The sequence below is a fragment of the Rhincodon typus genome, chromosome 8 (assembly GCF_021869965.1).
Source record: "Rhincodon typus isolate 14 chromosome 8, sRhiTyp1.1, whole genome shotgun sequence".
Classification (NCBI taxonomy): Eukaryota; Metazoa; Chordata; class Chondrichthyes; order Orectolobiformes; family Rhincodontidae; genus Rhincodon; species Rhincodon typus.
The window spans coordinates 61117706-61131892 of NC_063339.1; the positions used below are offsets into that span (position 1 = coordinate 61117706).

Genomic DNA, 14187 nt, shown 5'->3' on the forward strand with positions numbered 1-14187 from the left:
CGTTAATGATTATAGCTTTCTGGACTGACCGGAAGCTGCAAGTTTTTTTTTGCACTGTTTCTGTTCTGTTAAGTTATGTTTTACTTCAAAATGGCTGCTGCCTTGTTGCTTAACTTAGTGGGGTGAATAACTATGTAGTATTGTTAAAATACAAATCCCAATTTTAGTCGGTACCTGGGAAATTGTAAGGAGCAATCCGGTTCTTCAGTTGTAAATTGCCAATTGCTGAGTGAATTGCAAGAATGAAGTGGTCTGTTCTAGACGGAGAGAGAGAGAAAGAGGGGGCAGACTGTCTTCATTGCCACTAGAAATCATACATAGTTTTAAGGGTTTCGTGTGCTTCAGAACTGAAAGGAATTGACCGAACTCCTCCTTGTCTTGCAGGCATCCTTTATTTCCTCTGTTAGCGCTGGTTTTTGAGAAATGTGAGTTAGCGACCTGCACTCCACGAGAACCCGGCGTAGCAGGCGGTGACGTCTGCTCGTCTGACTCCTTTAACGAGGACATAGCAGTATTCGCAAAGCAGGTCTACAATTCATCTTTTTTACAAACTGAGATACAATATGATGAGGGGAAAAAAAGACATACTAGCACTTATGATAACAGTCTTGCAGCAGTTTTTTTCCCTTAAATGTAACCTGTAAAATCGTCTTTAGGTGTACATCTGTGCAACACACAAGCATTTTAATAAATGTGTCAAATTACAAGTAATTACATATCATTTATGTACTAATTGTGTTCTACATGCTGTTTATTTAGCAAGCACACCTTGCCTTCTGAGACGCTTAAGACTTTTACAAACTCTTAGTACATTGCATTGAGCTCATTTATTTCACTTATTGTTTAGGTCCGCGCAGAAAAACCACTGTTCTCTTCTAATCCCGAACTGGATAACTTGGTAAGGCGTTCAACACTTTGTGATCTTTCTAACACATTTTCGATTTGATGTATATTACACGTGGCTTCGCTGCATGCACAGAAATCACTGCCCATTGTGACTGTTCGAACTGAGATGACCTTCTGGGGTTGGATTTTAATTAGTGCTGCCCTAAAATAAATGACCTTTTTAAAATATATTTCTGAAGCGCTCATTCGAGTTTAAACATTGCTTGCTGAATGACTTATTACAAACCCGCTCGTCAGCCGCAGGAGGCTTAAAGGGAGATGGTGGGTTGGGGGTGATTCAGGAAATAACTGCTTAGCAAGAGGGAGCCACTTAAGAAATCCCCGCACTTTCGACCCGACCGATTTTGCAAATTCTCCGTGAGGTGGCAAATAACAGACCGGAAAGCTGCCTCGACCGCGGCTTGAGATTTGTGATCCCGACTGAAGCCCCCCATTCGACTTAGAGTCTATCTTTAAAAAATCCGGTTAGTGTTTGTTTTAAAATCCCCAATGGATGTTTGAACACGAAAACACTCCACAAAGCCTGAATATTATTACGTGATTATTTCAAAATAACCCTCGAAGTTTGCCTAATTGTAAGCGTTCTGCTCTGTTTAAAGTTATTTTTAAATTCATCATGTTATCTGATATGAGTTTCGACTGAAAGATTGGGATTTCTATTTTGCATGTCTAACATATATGATACATTTGCAGATGATTCAAGCTATACAAGTGTTAAGGTTCCACCTCTTGGAGTTAGAAAAGGTAAAAAAAAGTTTTGTTGCCCTTTTCAATCTCGCTCAATTCCAAATCCATGTGTGGTTTAAAATATTAGTCAGACTATGGTTAACTGTAAATCAAACTTATAAGCCTGAAATCTATTTCTTGAATTGTTAGGAGATATATTGATGGCATCAAAGTGCCAGTGTTGTTAAAATAGGGAGCGTTCCTGTCGCTTGCCGGCCGCGCCTCAGTTTTCACCCTTGTATTAAAACCGAAAGAGACTATTCCGACAGGTTCATAGATTAAGATTTCTGCCTGTACACGCTTGCCCTTTTCATATACACAAGGCGTTTGGGTTTATAAGTGTCTGGCTTCAAGTTGTAGACCGCTGTGTTTCTTTGATGTGGCTTTGGGTTTGAATGTAACATTCATTTTACAGTGTTGCAAAGTCGCAGCTCAAACCCTGAACTCACTGGGTCATACAGAATACTCAGGTCTGAGCGCAAAAGACGGTGCAGTTGTTTTTTTTGCAGTTCAGAGAATGAATCTGTTATCAAGGAAATGTGAATTATTTTTAAAAGCAATCAGATCAAACAATATGAACAAGTACACCGCGTGTTAGACCGTTACAGTAGCTGCGATAGGTACCACATTTTAATGCAACACTGTATATATGTATGTATGTATAAGATTATATTTTTGTAGAATGAAAGTATGGTCCTGTAGTAAGGTGATACAGAGCCTTTCATCCGGAGAGTTATTTGCTAATGTTAACTGCGTATTTTCCCCTTGTTCAAATACTTGTTGCTTCAGTCTCTAGAGAATAATAAGTGCATGAACAATTTCACTATTGTTTCCTTGTTTTTAAATAATGCCTGTAACCACAGCCTCCCCACACGTACATAACCCGTGTTACTAGTTTCGGAAACCTTGCCATCTGATGTGTGTGTATTTTGTTTTGTTATTTCTCGGATTCAGGTTCATGAACTGTGTGATAACTTCTGCCACCGGTACATTAGTTGTTTAAAAGGGAAAATGCCCATAGACTTAGTCATCGACGAGCGAGATGGAAGTTCCAAATCTGACCACGAAGAACTGTCCGGATCATCGACAAATCTTGCAGAACATGTGAGTGAAGTTTTCATGTGTTCATAGCGCTGGGTTGCTGAGCTATGTTGGTTTCTTTTTCTCGCGGCTGTTTACCTGTGTTGGATCTTTTCTTTCTGGGTTGGATCTAGCCCCGTTTTGTTTTGCAGTAAATACTTAGGCAAATGTTTCGGCTTGTGGTTAACATTTTAGACACATTTAAGGCCTACTGAAGTGAGCCCTTCTTAACTTTTGCACTCCCGAGTCTTTCACATGCCGTGATTTCAGTGTTCATCACCGTAGCGGGGCCACAGCCTAAAAACTCTGATGGGGCTGATTTTGGGGACTTGATTTTTTTGTGCGCTTCTGAACACAAGGGGTTACGAAGGGGAGAGAGGGTGAAATCTGCAGTTTGGCACAGGCGGTATGGAACAATATCTGTTATTATGTAGGCGTTGGCAGGCGGTAAATCACTCGCAGTGTTCCTGGTTAAGGTTGTGTTCGGCTGTGGTTAGAACGAGTTGTGTTTTGGAAGCGTTCACACATGCATTGAAATGCTTCTTGTGTTCATTTATCCAAACCGATCGATAACTCGCCAATGTGTTTAGGACCTTGTGATTAAATTGACACAGGCACCGTATATAAGGCTTTGCAGTGGTTCGCTTTAACGATGCTGTGAAGTTTAACTGTAGCAAGATAGTTGGTTTGACGTTTGTTTTGTTGCGCGGACAAGACGCGGGCTGATGGGCCTGTTGTGCCCCAGTTTAGTGTCCCAATGAGGAGTTAGTAGCTTCACAACTGTGGGTTGAGAGCACAAAACCGCCAGCGTTTATTTTGGAGCAGTTCTGGAGTCAGATTACAGTGCGCGTTAGGAAGCAAATACTACAGAGGTGTAAGCAAATATTTATGGCGAATATCTCGCGTGAGACTGACAACTGGACGCACTCAGGGACATCACTGATAGGTACATCCAGTGCTCTAAAGCACTCTCCCCAGAGTCGAACGTGCAGCAGTTTTCAAAAATCTCACTGTCTCCAAGCTGCGTCTAAAGGGCTACCTGGGGAAAGGCTATAGGTGTAGAAGTCGCATTATTGTACTTAGAAAATCTACTTGGTCACAGTGGAGATCGCAGTATTAGCTTCTGCTTCTCAAGCTCACCAGTATCTTGTAACTGAGCAAAGCATTATGGTGATATTTTAAATAACCACAGCAGGTATTTTTCAGTGTTATAGCAACAATAGATTTCTGAATGCGTCTTGGCAGGAAAAAACAAAATCTAGTAAGGGAGTCTGAAAAACAACTGGACGAAATTTTAAAGCAATTTATATTCTTTTCTCAGGATTCATTTTTGCCAACCATGATCAGAACATTTTAGTTTTGCACTTCAATCACAATTGCGATTTTATGACAATGGAATATGTTACTCTTTATTCCAGAATACTTTAGGAGGAGGTCATATTTGACTTTCCAGAATTGAATTTTCCATGTCTTAAATGGGAATGTACTTCGTCTCATGTTGATGTGTGGAAATGAAGTACACTAGTGTTTATACTGAAGAGATTAGATAAACTAGCCTGTTTAAGTTACTGGCAGATGGCAGATGCTATAGCCAATTTACTGTGTTCCATTAAAAAATTCTAATTTACACACTATAATGGGATGAGGTTGGGAGGTTAACATTTTGATAATATGATAACTGTAGTTTTAGTTACAGTAGTGCAACATTCCGAACGCAAAACAGACCAAATATAACAACCCATTTATCTTGCACCCGTTAGGGTTTACCACTTCATTAAGTATTATAATTTAGAGCCTTTATTTCCTGGTGATTTCAACTATGAACATTTTTACATCAAACCCCCTGCCATTTGTTTTCAAAGGGGCACTAATTTGAGCAACCAGAACACCAGCAGGGAGATGAAGAGCTTTATGAAAAATTATTCACAATGAGCTTTGGTTTCTTGTAAAATGTATTTGTTCTGCGCTGCTCATTTCACTCTATATCATTACAATTCTATTAATGCATTCCTATATATTTAAGACTTTAGGTTTAGATCTTTAACCTAGTGTCAGAGTGATGATCATACCATTTGGCCATAAGTTGTTTTTACCTTGCTGCAAATTGCATACTGTAACTACTTACTTTCTGATCACTTCTTGAAAGATTGGGGAGATGAGAGTAGAAAAAAACAGAGAAAGTGATAAAGGAGATAGTGATAAAGGCAAATAAGAATGGAAATCTCTCTGCATCTTTTAATTCTTACATGTTCTAAGTCACAGGAAGGGGCACTGCATGTTTCAAGCTATAGTTGAAAATGCTAATTTATTTAGTTTGACTCCTTTTTTTTACTTTGATATGGATTTTCACTACATAACCCAAGGCTAAATCTCAATTGGTGAAAGTTGGTGCATTGATGGTGATGAAGTATTTCAAAGGATTTGAGGCAGCTTGTTGTCTTCCCTGTTTACCTGGTGTGTCGCCATTCTTATCCATGCATGTACCAAATTGTTTTATTTGCACATGAAATGGCTAGAGTGTTTGAACTGATTTAGGTCTTGAATAGCACCGATTGAAAGGAAATGTGCTTTAATTTGTTGTGAGCCAGGATTGCCTTCATTATAGAAGTGACAGATCTGTGACAGCTGCTTGACACCCCAAAAGCACACACCTCTCCTTGCCTATTCAGTGGTGTCAATCTGCCACATGGGGAGAAAGATACAACTGCTTGATGACTGCTAAATCCTCATGAAGATATTTTGTGGGGGATAGGGATAGCTACAAGTGAGCATATACAGGCAGTTTTATTGCACAGCTGTAAAGTGGTGTGTTGTGTGAGCAGATCCTCTAGAATCTGTAAATTGTACTTAGCATTCATTTAAAGTTTCAAGTGTAAAGATTCTTATATAATTTTCTCTTACTTTTTACTAGGTCTGAAAGTATAAACTTTTAAATTTACTATTCACTAATTTCAATTTAAATATCATTGTCTACCTTTCCTGCACTTCAGATAATAAAATATTTTCTAAGATATTTGCAAAACCTAGACAAACTTTTAATGTCACATTTTGTTTTTTTTGTTTTGTTCTATTTGATTTGATTTTAATTAAATTAAGTTTTGATTTTCACATTTTCCGTGAAAGTATTGACCTATAACCACAAAACTGTAGTATGTTTACAGATTGATTTAAATCAGTTCATAATCAATTCATTCCTGAAATGCTGGCTCAAATATATTATTGACAAATTATCATTATTCACAAACTCCTTAATTACCATGTTTTTGTCTTTTACAATCAAGAGTAAAGTGTACATACAGACTAAAACTGGCAGAAGGTATTACACTCAGCACAGATGTGTACAAGTATGCTTCTGTGCACTGTGGGTAAGACCTGATCAACCTAGTATTTTGGAAATGCATTCCTAAAGTGACTGCTTGTAATTCTAATTCCCTGGTCCCGCATTGCACATACATTCATTCATGAACTCCCTGATAAAAGGCGTAAAACTTTCTAAGCTGGAACAGTCAGACTGTCTTCAAAGTTTCCTTTCAAGATTTACCCACCAACATAATATGCAGTTAAATTCAAAATACATTTTAGCGGTACTTCTTTCATTCCAAAAATCGTTTTTGCTTACTGTTCACTTAAACTGAAAGTGGCTTTGTTTTTTTGGATCACCATTTACATTTAACCAGCCCTTATTTTATATGCGGGAAATACAACTGGAATTCAATTGAATAGAAAATGGTGAAAGCACACAAAAGTATTGGTGCCAACATAGATCACAAAAAATGTTTTATAACTATGCACATTGATATTGTGTACTAGTAAGTTCATTTTACTTACCTGTAAATATCAGTGTGCTTGCATGTAATGACACAATCTTATGTGTATTGAATAATCAAGTTATTTCGTAAACTTAAAATCTCAACTTTTTAGTTTGAAACGACAGAATGCCAACTACTCATCAGTGTGATTCCTTAATATTGCACTCATCTGCATTTTAAACCCCGCATGGATATATTTTACAACTGAGTACAAATACATTACTCAGGCAATATCTGCACATTTGTTTCTCTTTTTCTGTCAATTATCTCTGACCCCTTCTCTACTGAAGACATTGAATCCTTGCAGGGTTATGGTTCCATCGATAGTAGAAACCCTCTGGCACCTCAGCTAAACCATAGTTATTATTAAGCATGTCCAGATATTGAGTAAAGGTAAGCTATCCAGCTAGCCTAGACATCATGACTGAGAGCAATCTTGACATCCTCAAAGCATTTCCAACCAAGATTGCTGGCTAGAGACAAGGCACTGGAACCTTAGTTGGTCCTTCCTCTTTTCTTAGCTGATATGTAGATTTTTTTTTAAGATTGCCTAATTATCTGTGATAAAAAAAAAAATCTGGGACCTTCCAGAGCCATGTACCTCAGCTCCAGAACATTTTACTCCACTAAACAATTGGAGAAGCAAAAACTTCAAGTTATTTTTCATTTGTTCACGGGATGTGGGTAGCCTTGGTGGGCCAATATTTATTGCCTATCTCTAATTGTTTAGAGTTAACCTATGTTGTTATGGGTATGGAGTCACATGTAGACCAGACCACGTAAGGTTGCCAGTTTCTTTCCCTAAAGGACATTAATGAACCTGATAGGTTTTTCTCAACAATCAATAATGGTGTCATAATCTCCATTAGACTCTTAATTCCAGATTTTTGTTTTAATTCAAACTTCACCATCTGCCATGGTGGGATTCAAACCCAGGTCCCCAGAATGTTACTTGAGTCCCTGGATTAATAGTCCAGCGATAGTACCAACATCTTTACATATTGAGTGAAGTGTTATTTAGGCTACTGTTCTGCCCTAAAACATTGTATTTTTAAATTAATTGTAGAATTTTTGTACTTGCTTTCCTGATAAATGCAAGCTATTCAGCCACAAACATTGTAAGTTGGGAAAGTGAAATGTTTTGTGGGGTATACCAACTCATGCCTTGAACCATTATCAGTGTTACACTATGAATAGCCGACAGGTTCTGTTGTTCAGGTGGACTTCACCCTGAAGCTAGCAAGTTTTCCTTTTGATTAAATAAATTTCTGAATTATGTAGCGCCCCATCTAGTGGTCTTGCTAAAGACTAACAAACAAATCACCTAACGGCGAGTTCAAATGGTATGCAGCCTTGATCCTTGAACTTATAACCTTTTCATTGGGCATCAAATGCTTGCTGGGCAGTGCTTTTGTTGAAATATCAACTTATGTTTAGCTGAATAAGGTCATTAACCAGTTTAAAACAGTATGGTTAACCTAGATATCATAACATATTTTAGAACTGAAGAATTACAAAATAAAATTACTACTCAATTATTCTTAGAACTACAACGTCTACCTATGGATGCAATTATAAATCTTCATCCAACTTGGATAATTTATCAAAGCAAAGGAAATAGGTAGACAAACTGCAATTCATTTTCACCTTGTATGTGCATACCCAAATGGCATGAAATCTTTATATAAAAATGAGAAATTTGCTTTCCATGATAAGTAAAGAGTTTTGAAAAATCAGTAACATTATAATTCATCCCTCTGGTGAAATTGCTAATTGTTATTATAAGAGAATTTCTTAAACACTGAAATGTTGACGGAAATCTCTGTTTGATATATGATGATCATACATATGTTGACACATTTAATTTGTTTTGCATGGAATCATCTGTTGCATGGCAGCATTCCTTTGAAAGTTCGCCAGCACATATTCTTCCCAAGTTACTTACACTCTTGACAAATACCATTGGTAGAGATAGAAATAGCAAACTTGCCTGGCTGTTTGGTCACTTGTGAAATGACAGAATGGAAGAAAAACAGTTGTGGAGCCACGTTTACGGAAACCATGTTGCTTTAGCTATTAGAGTCCTATGGCAGCAGTAGCCTGCATTGGGTTGGAATTAGAGCTAGCTCTAGCTTTAAGTATTGGGAGTTCAGTTTAGACTATGCTTAAGCCATAGTTTCTGCTTCATGCTGTACACAGAAGAGAAGCAAATGGTTTTTCCCTGGGCTATTTAATTGTGAAAGTAATAGTTTCCTCTGCCTAGCCTAATCATGAGTTCCACACTGTTCACCTCATGAGTACATATTAACATAATACTGGTAAATAGTAGACACCTAATCAATCATCTGTATAGGAAAGTTGATTACACAGTCACAGATAGTGTTACTTGTTATGAAATGTAAAAGACAGATGCAAATAAATAATTTTGTATCTGTATTTCAATTACTGACCCTGTTAAAGTATGCTAATATCAAATACTTCATAATGAATGTAATGCAGTGGAATGAATAGTCCCAAAATACAATTTGTAATAATGAATTTTAAATATTCCATGGCCACAAAGTCCAAATCATCAGGTTGAGTTCAGTTTTGAGTAAGGTAGTAAAACACGTTTGTTTTCAAGAGTTGAAGGCAAAAAGTATTTAGTAGTCAGGAAATAAAGCACTTTAGGAGGGGCAGCTGCCTGTCTTTGAGACCATTGCTGCATACAGCTGTGGGATGTACCTATTTCTCAAAAAATCTTCATTTTATCCTTTATTAGGGCATGAATTATGATATAAAAGATATAACAAAAAGGGTAATAATTTTATGATTTTTTAAAAATTCATAATGCTAAAAGTTAGATCACAATCATTGTTACATTTTTACTTTTTTAAACCTGTGTTACTATGAAATGCAGAAGTAAAGTATTAACGCAAAGAAATTGTTGATATTTATTCTACATATTGTTTAAATCAAAAATTTTATCCGCTTTGCTCCTGAACTGTTAGAAGTGATAGTTGGTTAAATTGGGATAAAGCAGTTGAACAATTTGTAAAGGAATATAGATTAGTAGTTTAGAATTTCAAACACTGTTGATTTTTGTCACTATTTGATCATATTTTAGATAATGAAAGCAGCTGAGAAGAAAGGATTTTTATTTACTAATAAGTGTTCAACCTATTTCTCCCCTCCTCCCCATAAAATAAAGGCAGAATAATACATGGCTGATGTGGCAATATAAGGCAGTAATTCTATCACACAACGCCAGAGCAAAGCTTGAGCAGCCTATGAGTATTAGGAGAAACCCAAGATTGAATTATTGTCTTCAAGTCATTGCTGGATAATCATTCTTTCTAATATATTGTGCATACCCAAGTTCACTTTTAACTTCTCTTAGCATTATTAATGAGTTTATTAAGTGTTGCAGAGGTATTGCATTTTAAATGCAATTGTCACGAAGCTAATACTTACAAGCTTTGAAATATATGACATATGTGATTGTGCTGTAGTAGCATGCTACCAATATTTTATTAGTGGAAGATTACTGTTACATATACAAAACATAAAATAATTTATGACAAATCACTAATAAGTGTGATGTATATTTTGATAACTTAAATGATATTGAAAATTATTTAAAGTCAGGTGTGTTTTTCTTTTGTTAGTTTCTATATATCTACTGTTGCTCTACAGTCAAACATTTAATGGAAAATACAATGCACTAGTTCTGCTTTATGGATTAGGAACTAATTACATTTATTTTACATTTTGATATCGATGTACTTTGGAAGAATTGCTAGCAGTAAGTAAAATTAGTCACTTGATGTTTTATATAGAATATAAAAAAAACTTACAAGGTACAGTTAAATATGAGATTAATAATTTTCTCATACAGTCTATTACTTTGAATTGTGCAATCATTTGATAAAAAAGTGTGTTTTCCAAAATTCATATCAAATACCAAATATGTACTTCTTTTTGTCAGACAGAATTCCTGGTTATACTGTAGTTGTCTTAGAAAGTAAAGATATATTGGATAGACTCAATACTGCAGCAAAGGTAACACAGTCTGATAAAATGTTGATGAGTCTGATTCTATCCAGTTAGAAAAATTGACACATCATGTGTTGACAGAAATTGTTTTCTTCATGAAAGTGCAGCAGGTACAAGTCATTATGCTTCTCACTGAGATAGATGTTCTATGTTGACAAAAGTCCCAACAGAAGAGTTTGTATTTAGTATGGTTGAGACTTTGTCCCCATCTCCCTTTCTCTGTCACAAATATTTCTGCCCTCCCTCGCATTCTCACTTCTGCCCTATTTCTTTCTCTGGATCTTTTCCCCTGATCTAGTTTCAGTAGAATTCAGTGACAGTGCAAAATCAATTTTTGGTTTTGAAAAAAAACAGTGACAATGTTGTGTTTGCTATGGAAGATAGTGTGTGTAAATGAGAGAGACTGTATAGTGGCAAAGTGTTCTCCTGTGGCCCAGCTCATACAAGCTTTGCCCATATTGTCTCCTGCTTTTATATTAATTACAACTTGCATTATCAGCTGTGAGTCTGTAGACCAGCAAATAGAAAATACTGCCCCTGGAGACCTAGCTTCTTGTATCTATTTTTGTGCTGCTATTATTGTACTGCACTCACTATTCAGCAATCCTTTCGCTCTTTAACTCTGCTTTTTAACTCAATTAGGAATGAGTTGGGAGCGCCATTTTTATCTGCTATTTGTTAATGCAGGGAATTACTACATGTGAACTATACACCTTAAGATTGTATCTTGTGCATAGTACCAAGGCAACTATTACTACCATGTACAGTAGCAAAAGGGAGTGGGATGCTTATCGATGAGAAGACTGCAGCTGGAACTGATGTATGGAGTTATCTATTCTGAAATGTGTATTTACAATTATAAGAGGAATTAGAACTCTTTTTCTTCCATTTGCATCCAGTAACCTAATCAAGGAGAAAAAGAACAATCTTAATGACAAAAAATTCTGATAGGCTTTTGCTGACATTTGCCATGAAACAAAGAAGATGTTACTGAGTAATGAGTATAATTTTTGTACCTGCAGTAATGAGCGATAGTAATGGACAACTTAAAAGAGCTTGTAGTGCATAAATTTAACCACACTTTGCATGTCCTTCAAACAATCATTTACACGAACGTGTTGCATTTATCTTGTTTCTATAGGAAGGTTCTAGCTCTGTGTTGTTCCTGGACAAAATTCATGCAGAGCTATTGTTTCTCGTCTTTTTCATTTAATTCTTTTAGCTCTTTATCTGATTGCCATCCGGCAAACAGCTGACGCTAAGAGGCTGCAGTGGGCTGAAGAGCCTCTGCCTACTGTTTGTCTTCAGCTTGAAGCTATTTGAGTGGTTTCCTTGCTTAGAGATAAAAAGGGACACTCGTAGACACCAACTCAGAACCCAGACAGAGGTTGCTGCATCTTTGAATTCCACGGTGGCTCTGGTTTAATTTTAAAGTCTGTACGAATTTGTTGTTGCGGTGGAGGTGTTCTGCATCTTGTCTATAGTTATCCTCTGCAAGTTCATCTGGTTTATATTTCTTCAGTTGATTGCACAATGGTAAAGCTGTTATTTTGTAGGGATGAGACTCCTTGTGCTGTACTTGGTTTGATGCTCTTAATACTGTAATAGTGTCATTCGCATGTTTCTAAAATGTTGAAACTGGCTTTTTAATTGGGATTTTTATTGCAGGTTTGTTATAATTTTCCAATGCAATTTTGTTAATAGCTAACATGGTTCTGCACACTGGGGTACCTCACAAGCCAAACTATCTGTTTGCCAGCAAAGAGAGTGTGCAAGTGTCAAATATTACAAAACTAGCCCAAAGGCTGATCTCTTTCACGTGCCCCTTCTCTTTTTTTTGCTCTGTGAGAGGAAATTCCATCTCTTCCCTGCCTTCATGTGGTGCTGATAAAGCCTTTCCTGTACAGTAGAAATCCTGTTTTCCTTTAAGTAATGGCAGGGTATTGGGAACCATCAGGAAAGGGGAGGGGAACCAGGAGGAGAATACATTCTGCATTGCAGCAATGAGCTGTAACTTTCGGTCTTGAACATTTATCCATTTGACAAAAAACTTTATAACTTCCTTTCTCAAATGAGTAAAGTATACTGCAGTGAAGCAAGGAAAAGTAAGTGTGTACGTACCTTCACTATAGATCCAAACCACTCATGCCTTTTAACGCAGCAGCACTGTGTAATGTGTGGTTAATTTTCATAACAAAAGATTGTCATTTGAAGCAGTTTCTTCCAAAGACTAGACCTAAGCTTCAGCGCAGGACTCTTTTCAGTATTGTTTAAACATTTTTTGCTGAGCGTCTAAGAAGACATTGAGAAAGCAAATAACATTTGGAAATTATCAGCTTCCCTAAAGTTTTGTGTTGTTAATTTATTTCATTTCTTTTGTTTTCTGTGCTCTTCACTCGGTTTGGGAATGCTAACTGGAACAAAAACAAAATCCTTTGGGCTTAATCTTCATAATAGAATCCATCATCTTGGAACAGGGACCATGATGACGCAACATCAACGCACTCGGCTGGTACACCAGGACCCTCCAGCGGGGGCCATGCTTCCCAAAGTGGGGACAACAGCAGTGAGCAAGGTAAGAGGTTAATTCTCTTCAACTCAAAAATCAGCATGACTAAACAAACCCCACCTTGCCCTGATCAAGCAGCATGCGTCATAAAGTAAACATCAGTATCAGAGGGTGGGTGTGTAATCACGAAAAGCTGTCAGTGAAAACATAATTTTTTTTTAAAAAAAGCGAATGGGTAGAAATTGCATGAAGAAAGTTTTACAGTAGTTAATATGAATGCAGAAGTAATTGATTAAATAACAAGTGGTATTACAGACTTTTAATATGAATGATTTGTTTTCTGAGTTATAAGTAAACCCAATATTTTCAGAAGACCCAAAGTCACAGCATTATAAATTTTGTGATGTTTAGCAATATTTCAGAGCAGACTCACTTGCTATTTTTCTGAGTATTGACTGTAATTTGTTACACATATTATTGTGGTATTAGAGTAATATCATTGCGATGTTAAAACTACCGTTGTGCCACTGTTATGAAGTACATATATAGTTTTAATTGAATTCAGGTTGAAAGCTGGGACAAAAAAAAATCCTGTCTTGTTCGTATTGATGGTTGCTATACATTTGTTTTCTCTGCCATTTCTGAAAATCCTGAAAACCTAATCTTTGAAAAGTATTGATTATTTTACATGCATAAGTTCAAGTGACCTGCAATCTGCTGAGCACTTATTGACTGTCTTCTGGGCTGAGTGCAGTGTTTTGCATAGATGCCACTGATCATATTTTAACATGGAAAGCTAGTGAATGTCACTTTTCGAAGACAGAGTGTATTTTTTTTCAAGTTAATTGCAGTTTTTTTAATAGGTTAAAAAAATATGGAGACAACAGAGAGTGAGGCTGATTAAATGGTGAAATGAGGCCACCTTCCACAGAGCTGGTTTGTGAGAGGCTCGGGTTTGACCTTCTGCTTTGCTCAGGAGCCTGATGCTTCATTTTTCACATTCTTGCAATTACGTTAACGCTTGAAGCATTTTGACTCCAAGTCCGCTTGCAACACCAGGCATAACTCAACACTGTGAGTTTTACCCTTATGCCGTTTCATTAACAGGTCGCTTGGGTCCCA

The 14187-nt window shown here is 36.8% G+C and overlaps 1 protein-coding gene across 1 annotated transcript in view; it reads left to right on the forward strand.

Annotated features, from left to right (window-relative positions):
* The window catches only part of LOC109918528 (homeobox protein Meis2), a 14526-nt gene extending 1306 nt beyond the window's left edge, over nucleotides 1-13220 (forward strand). Inside the window, exons 2-6 of the mRNA XM_020518490.2 lie at nucleotides 385-526; nucleotides 848-898; nucleotides 1600-1650; nucleotides 2587-2736; nucleotides 13014-13220. Of these exons, the coding sequence (XP_020374079.2) occupies nucleotides 385-526; nucleotides 848-898; nucleotides 1600-1650; nucleotides 2587-2736; nucleotides 13014-13220 (601 nt within the window). The remainder of the gene's footprint in view (nucleotides 1-384; nucleotides 527-847; nucleotides 899-1599; nucleotides 1651-2586; nucleotides 2737-13013) is intronic.
* The last annotated feature ends 967 nt before the right edge of the window (nucleotides 13221-14187 follow it).